Genomic DNA, 7,794 nt, shown 5'->3' on the forward strand with positions numbered 1-7,794 from the left:
TGTGTCCACGGAGAAGGGCTGGCGGGGACGCATGCTGGAGCGGGCAGTGACACTGGGCCCCAGGGAGCGAGCTTCGGGCCAGGACCCATTCCCAGACCCCCAGCCAACTGCGCAGCAGTTGGCTTAGGCTGTGGCACCCTGATTTCTTAATTGCAAAGAAAAGAGAGAGGCTGGTCCCCCCAAAAGCTAACTGGGTCAGGCCCTGCCCAATTTGACTGAATTGTGCATAGGGAGGAGAGTGGCCAAGCAAGGACCCCCATACCAGCTTGGTCAGCAGGGCCAGTGCCAGGCCCTCAGGTCACTGCTGGGTTCTGGAAGTCAGCTTGCTTCCTGGGCCCGGGGTGCCCTGGCCGTTACCCCTGCTCAGGCGCCTCTGGGGGAAGCTGTGGGGTCCTGGCCGAGAGAAGGGGGCTGTGTCGTTGGGTGGGGAGATCCATTCCTTCCCGGGGGGCACACGTGGGACATGGCATGCACATGGTTAGGAAGTCTAGGCCACATGAGACGCCGAGTGGGGGCCTGGGTGAGACAGCTGGCCGGCAGGGCCTGCCGGGGGCCGGGGTGCAGGAGGTGGTGGCCTGGGTGGGGGGCTATAGGATGGTGCACGGCTTCTTGTCCTTAAAGGGGTTCTCGGAGGCGGGCACGCCCACGAGCAGGGGGTCACTGCGCACATGCTGCTCACAGTAGCTCATCAGCTCGGACGAGGCTTTGGACACCTGTGTGTGGGCAGAGAGAGAGAGGCCAGTGAGAAGCTGCTGCATATGATGGGGCCCGGAGGACGGTCACCCGGCGTGGGGACAGGGCGGGGCCTGCGGGATGGTCACCCAGCGTGGGGGCGCTGGCAGCTCCTGGGAATGCCATGTTCATGGGGATGCACACACGAGGCCATACAGTGTGTTGGGCTCCAGGACAGGACATGTCTAGGACAGGGGACCATAGGGACAGGACAGGCCTGCATGCTCACCAGTGGAGGGGTGGTAACTGTACCTGGGGTGCCAGTTTGGTTTTGGGGTACCTACTGGGTGGTAAGTGTGGGGAGGAGCCCTGGCCTCAGGCTCCTCCACAAGGCGCCTCTGCCACCTGCAGCCCCACCCACTCCGACCCCAAGGTGGCTCCTGACAGCCACTGAAGGCTGCAGGCTGCCGCCAGGACTCTACTCAGCTGGCCAGCCCAGGCGACACGCCTGCCCACATATGGCGAAAATTGCCACTTGGGGAGCCGTGGGCAGCAGCCTCTGGTGACAGGGATGGAGGGCCATTGCTTGCTTCCTAGACTTGGAAGCCATCCTGGGCGGTGCCCGAAATAGCGGACAGACCCTGGAAATAGCCGTGCCCGCTGGGCTCACCGGCTGCACCCCAAGCCTGGGGCTGCGGTGGCTGCTTTGGGGGGGGAGTGGTTCTTGCCTTCACTGCATCTCCTCCCTGTAATTTGAAAGGGCCGGCTGGGGGCTCCCTGGACATCAAAGGGAGTGGGTGAGTCATGGGTCGCCATGCTGGGGGCTGGCACCAGCTCGCAGGAGGAAACCACTTCAACCAGCACTTTCTCTTTCTTCAGCCCCAAGGAATGCTTTGAATACTCGGGCCTGTCCCCACAGTGGGCATGGGGGACACCCGGACTCCACGAAGGCTCCTGTTCTCACCCGACAGCTCCCTCCAACTCCTAGTGTGGGCTGGATGCTTCCCGGCCCGCTGATGGAGGTTGCAAGGGCCGGGAGGAGCAGCTGCGGGGCCAGCTGACTCAGACACTGCTGTGCAGGGTGTCTGAACCTCCCACGGGGTGGCTTGAAGCAGAAAGATCTGAGATGCACGCCCATCAGAGGGTCTTTAAGCCAGCTAAGCTACAACCTTCGTGTCACAATCTTCACTTACACACGTCAGAGGTTGACAATGTGGGGGAGGGGAGAGAGTCCTGGGGGAGGAACTCCCATCTGCTGGCCCCCTGCTCAAATGCCCACCGCACCGGGGCTGGGCCAGGCAGAAGCCAGGAGCCAGGTGCTCCAGCCGGGGTTCCCATGTCATGCGGGGGGGCAGGGCCCAGGGTGCTTGGGTGGCCATCTGTCGCCTCCTGGGGCTGGATGATGGAGCAGGGTGCCCAGAAACGGAATGCGGGCATCTCAGTCTCTACGCTGGATGCCCATCTGGCGAAAGGCCTTGTGCCGTGAAACTGACCAGTGTCAGCCTCGCCCAGAACTTTCTGAAGCTGCCGATCCTGACCCAGAAGGTGCGGTCTGTTGTCCCTCTGGGGTTACACGGTACATGTCATCATGTGTGCGTGTCATCTGCCGTGGCCCGCACGTGGGAAGGGAGCTCCACGTGACCAGGAGCAGGGCGGGGCCGAGGAGGAGCCAAGGGCGCCAGGTGAGGCCACCCGGGACAGGAAACGCCCAGGACAGGGAAGCGGGACACGGCAGGTGGGAAGCCCTGTCCCTCCACAGTCCTGGGTCTCTGATCTCGCAGTGAGTGAGGAAGGCCACACAGGAGGGAGCCCACCAGCTCGGTGGGCAGGTCGACAGGTCAAGGCCCACGAGGAGGGAGCCCCAGATGCAGCACCCACCTTCTGGCTTGGACCTGGCCCAGCCCTGGGGAGGGGGCTGGGGGGGTCACAGCCTGGGAGCTGCCCCCTGACCCCCAGCTGGCTTCTCACCTTGATGCGCTCGATGCCAGCTTCGAGGCGCAGCTGCTCCACCAGCTTCCGGGCCTGGACTATGTTGTTACTGGTGGACATGCTGAGCCATCAGCTCGGGGCCCTTGGCGTGCAGAGGACTGCAAGGGGACACAGAAGGGCATGAATTCCTGGCCAGGGTCCCCCATCGGTGGGGCAGGGCCAGGGAGGAGCTGTCTCCTCCGAGGGGGTCTCCCTGGTCCCCCGACCCCAGGCGGGGCGTGTGTGTGTGTGGGGGGGTGCTGATGTCTGTCCCATGGCCAGCAGGTGGGGGTTCAGCTCCCCCAGGGCCCGTGCTTGGGACCAGGGTCAGAGGGCACCCCAGGGAGTTGGAGAAATAACAGCATTGGCTCCAAGAGAGCGTGTGTGTGTGTGGGGGGACAAACGGCCCTACCCTGCCCTGTCCAGCCATGTGCGCCCCCCACCCCATTCCACGCCCGGGACCCCCAAGGCCAAGGCGTACAGCCACCCATGTCCCCAGGTGTGGGGAGGGGCCCGACCCCACACGGATGAGGGGCCTCAAGATGGCGGCTGGCCGAGTGCCAGGAGGCGGGATTTGTCCCGCCAGGAGGCAGGCAGGAAGTCACAAGGATAGGCTAATTCTCCGCCCCCCCTGCAATGGCTGGCCTATCAGATAGCCCCGTGGACCACGGGCAGAAGTGAGTGGTGGGAAAACGATATAAAAGTAGCCGGTAAAAGCTGGACTCGGACGGACGAAGACGGGGGACAGGGCGCGACTGGAACGGATGGACAATAGAAGACTGGGGGGCGACGAGGAGACTGGGGCCGACGAGGAAGGGTGGTGGAAGAAGCGGGTAGGAAAGCTTAGACAAACGGGGACAGGAGCAGCAGAGAAAAGGTTTTTAAACACGGCCGTTTTTGCCAGTTTTTTCCCCGGACCTCCAAGAGTATGACTCGGTGTTTTTAGTGTCGCCGCTGGACGGTGGCGACAAGTGGTGGCCCGTATGGGGGAAAAACTTTCAGCCTGCGCCAGCATAGAAAAGCAAACAGGGAAAACAAGCGGCTGGCACAGGAATTTTTCGGCCTGCGCTGGCATAGGAAAAGCAGCAGAGAGTACCTACGTATGGGGTCTTCCCAGCCTGCGCCAGCATAAGTGTATCGAGTAAAAGTTATTTTATTTAGTGCCCTAAGAGGCGGATTTTTCTTTGTCCGAAGTGGCGGAATTTGCCCAGATAGGCGGGATTGCCCGAAGTGGCGGGATTTTTGCCCTAAGGGGCGGTGGTTATGAAATAAGAGACTCGGAACCCCAAAAAGGCAGGCACCCTTAGAATTGGGGTTGGGAAATCTCTGAGGAAATTAGGCAACTAGTTCAGGGTCTTGAGCTTGGAAGTCACCCACTAACCCTGGAACCTTGCTGAAAAGGACTTTTAACACTCTGTGGCCATGAAGGTGGTCGAAACCAACCCCTGAAAATCCTCTTTCTCAGCAAAAAATAAAAAGGGGGGAGAAGTTTAACCAACCTGTTTGGACTGGTTTGCTAATCATGAACTGATGAGTGGACTTGGTTTAAGAACAGGTGGACATGTCATCTGAGGTCCTCTCAGTTTCCAGCTTGCATTTACATGCTGGAGAAGCTTTTCAGTTTATTTGTATAATTTACACACTGGCTGTGCGGGGAAAAATTGTAACCATCTTGCCACCCAGACTGAGGTGGCTCCCGTGGAACAACGGGTTTGTCATGGGTACAATCTGTGGTCCGCTGGGGCAGACGATGGCTAGGGGTTTTGTCCCTTGGAGGATTATTGTGCCTCGTGATCTTCCTGCTTGTCTGGTTTATGTGCCTGAGACATCGGCAAGATAACGCCATTATGTGACAGGCCCTGATGGCCCTGGGAGCAGGGGCCTCCCCCTAGGTACAGTTAAGCATGCCAGACAGGTAGTCAAAGACGGGTAAGACCCGTGGGGGACACCTACCAGCCTAAGACAGGGCGTAGAGCTGGAAGCTCTGCCACCCAAAGACGGCTAAGGAGGTAGTCCTGCTGCGGGCAACCTAAGACAGGCACGGCCTCACTTAAATAAAATGTGGGGAGATGTGGGGAGAGGCCGACCCCACACGGATGAGGGGCCTCAAGATGGCGGCTGGCCGAGTGCCAGGAGGCGGGATTTGTCCCACCAGTAGGCAGGCAGGAAGTCACAAGGATAGGCTAATTCTCCCCTGCCCCCGCGATGGCTGGCCTATCAGATAGCCCCGTGGACCACGGGCAGAAGTGAGTGGTGGGAAAACGATATAAAAGTAGCCGGTAAAAGCTGGACTCGATCGGACAGACAAAGACGGGGGACAGGGCGGGACTGGAACGGATGGACAATAGAAGACTGGGGGGCGACGAGGAAGGGTGGTGGAAGAAGCGGGTAGGAAAGCTTAGACAAACGGGGACAGGAGCAGCAGAGAAAAGGTTTTTAAACACGGCCGTTTTTGCCAGTTTTTTCCCCGGACCTCCAAGAGTATGACTCGGTGTTTTTAGTGTCGCTGCTGGACGGTGGCGACACCCAGGCGAGGCTCTGCAGCCTGGGCGGCTGTGCCCGTTCGGGAGCACGTCACAGGACTGACGGTGACCGGGCCAGGCAGGGAGAGGCCTCCACTTTCATTTCCTCAAGGGAAGCCGCTGCACGGTGGGGGTGGAGTGGGTGTTGCTGGCAGAAACTCCGGGAGATGTGGGAGCTCCCCCTGACTTTCTGGGTCTTTCAGAACTTTCCCACGACTGAAGACAGGAAGCCTAGCAACCCCAGGCCGGGCCTGCAAAGACCCGAGTCACCCAGCGCTGACACGGCTGGGGCCGCACGCTCTCCTCTGGGACCCGGGGTCTCCAGCTACATCAGACCCCTCTGAGGGCCGCACGCTCTCCTCTGGGACCAGGGTCTCCAATCAGACCCCTCTGAGGGCCGCACGCTCTGTGCCCAGGGCAGAATGCAAAGGTCAGAGCGACTGTCGTGGAGAGGGTACACACATGTGTGCATGTGTCTATGATGGCATGTGACCATGCATGTGTGTAAGGCAGGCAACGCACATGTGTGTGGATGAGCGTACATATGTGACCCTGTGTCTCTGTACATGTGTGTGAAGTGCACATGTCAGGTACTAATGCGCACTGATATGTGTCCACACGTGTAGGTGTGCATGTGTGTGTTGTGGGTCTGTGGCCTTCACACAGATATGTGTGTGTCTGATGCACCCACGTGTGCACGCTGGGGGACCGAGAGGCCAAGACACATACACTGGTCGCCCTCACGGCCTTGGCCTGGCCCCCACGGCCACCCCAGTGTCCGCATCTTGCCGTTGTCATCGCCTGGCCCTGACTCACACAGCATTCCGTCAACCACAGCAAAACAGGCAGGCTGACTCAGCCAGACACACACATGCGCGCACCCCCCCCACACACACACACACGTCGCTGTCTCCCAACCAAGGCACGTGACGGCGCCAGCAGCAGCTGGCTGAGTTTGCTGGGGACCCACGTGGTCTCAGAAGGCTGCAGGAGCTGGACGGCTCGGGGTTGCACGCAGTCTAATACTCTGAGAACAATAGCTCCTGCAGAGCCTGCCAGGCCTGTGGGGGAACTGGGGGACCACGGTAGCGTTCGCTAAGGACGTCACGACCCCCGAGGGGGCCCTGTCCACCTAGACCAAGGGTGAAGCACAGCCAGGGGCAGGGATGCCATTCTGGACACCTGCCCAGGGGAGAGGGCAGCACTCTTGACCTCTGCTTAGCATCCAGAGACCCCTGGGGCCGGGAGAAACCTCTCTCCCGCTGCCTCCACCCCCAGCCCCCTGTCTGATCCTCCCAGGAACACAAGCTGGGCCACCTCTGAAGGGGCTGGACCAAACAGTGGGATGACACTGGGATGACACCCCGAATTCTGTGCTGTGGGGGTGTCAGGGTGGGGGAGCGGCCAGGCCACCCTCCAGATCCCCTGTTTAAGAACTTAAAACAATAAATAAGAATACAACCGCTCGGCCCGGCAGCATGGCCTAGCGGCTAAAGTCCTCGCCTTGAAAGCCCCGGGATCCCATATGGGCGCCGGTTCTAATCCCGGCAGCTCCACTTCCCATCCAGCTCCCTGCTTGTGGCCTGGGAAAGCAGTCGAGGATGGCCCAATGCACTGGGATCCTGCACCCGCGTGGGAGACCCGGAAGAGGTTCCAGGTTCCCGGCTTCAGATCGGCGCGCACCGGCCCGTTGCGGCTCACTTGGGGAGTGAATCATCGGACGGAAGATCTTCCTCTCTGTCTCTCCTCTTCTGTGTATATCTGGCTGTAATAAAATGAATAAGTCTCTCTAAAAAAAAAAAAAAGAATACAACCGTTGGAGGGAGGGAGCATAGTGGCCAGGGTACCTGTATGGGATGCCGGCTCATGCAAGGCGAGGACTTCAGCTACTAGGCTACTGCTCCAGGCCCCAAACCTGCTTGCTTTACTATGTAGTTCAACGATGTGCTGATAAAACCATTTAATCATAAACAGAAAAAGAAAGGTCGGCATCCCATGGGAGTGCTGTTCCCAGCTGCTCCACTTCCCATCCAGCTCCCTGCTTGTGGCCTGGGAAAGTAGTGGAGGACGACCCAAAGCCTTTGGCCCCTGCACCCACGTGTGGGAGACCTGGAGGAGGCTCCTGGCTTTGGATCGGCTCAGCTCAGTGGCTATGGCGGCCACTTGGGGAGTGAACCAGCTGAGGGAAGAACTTTGTCTCTCCTCTCTGTATGTCTGACTTTCCAATAAAGATAAATAAATCTTACTTTCTCAGAGTCCACCGGAAGCCCAGGCTGCAGTCCACCCTCCCCCAGCTGGGATGCCCTGCTCATCTCCAGGATGCGTGCATGTCTAGAACACTGGGCCTGAGTGGGCAAGTGCCAGGCTGGGGAGGTCTCTATTCCTGCACTGCCATTCCTGGGCCAGGCACCTGGCAGTTAAACTGGGGACACGGGGTAGGGAGGAGCAGGAACTGAGTTCAGAAATTGGCCCAGCACCCAGAGACAGGTTCCCCCAGCGCATGGGGCCAGGCAGCCCCAGGCTTTGCGGGGCTCTGGCTGTAGAGGGGGTTCCGGGCTGGTTCCCGGGCTGGTTCCCGCTCTCCCCTGGCGCTCTCTGGCTGCACGGGAAGCGGATGAACCCAGTGGCTGCC

At 60.0% G+C, this 7,794-nt stretch overlaps 1 protein-coding gene across 1 annotated transcript; it reads right to left on the reverse strand.

The window, feature by feature from the left end:
* Positions 1-351: 351 nt before the first annotated feature.
* On the reverse strand, positions 352-2,759 carry GNG7 (G protein subunit gamma 7). Its single transcript, XM_004595664.2, has 2 exons — positions 2,641-2,759; positions 352-713 (listed from the first exon to the last, which is right to left on the reverse strand). The coding sequence occupies exons 1-2, from the start codon at positions 2,719-2,721 to the stop codon at positions 588-590; spliced, it is 207 nt and encodes a 68-aa protein (XP_004595721.2). The 5' UTR covers positions 2,722-2,759; the 3' UTR covers positions 352-587.
* Between the last annotated feature and the right edge of the window lie 5,035 nt (positions 2,760-7,794).

This window comes from Ochotona princeps, chromosome 33 (genome assembly GCF_030435755.1).
Source record: "Ochotona princeps isolate mOchPri1 chromosome 33, mOchPri1.hap1, whole genome shotgun sequence".
Lineage (NCBI taxonomy): Eukaryota > Metazoa > Chordata > Mammalia > Lagomorpha > Ochotonidae > Ochotona > Ochotona princeps.

What these genes read in the sequence shown, in the direction of transcription:
- GNG7 (XM_004595664.2), bottom strand. Translation starts at nt 2,721, where the DNA reads ATGTCCACCAGTAACAACATAGTCCAGGCCCGGAAGCTGGTGGAGCAG. An exon ending in CTGGCATCGAGCGCATCAAG is followed by an intron (nt 714 to 2,640) that starts GTGAGAAGCCAG and finishes GCCCACACACAG; the next exon opens with GTGTCCAAAGCCTCGTCCGA.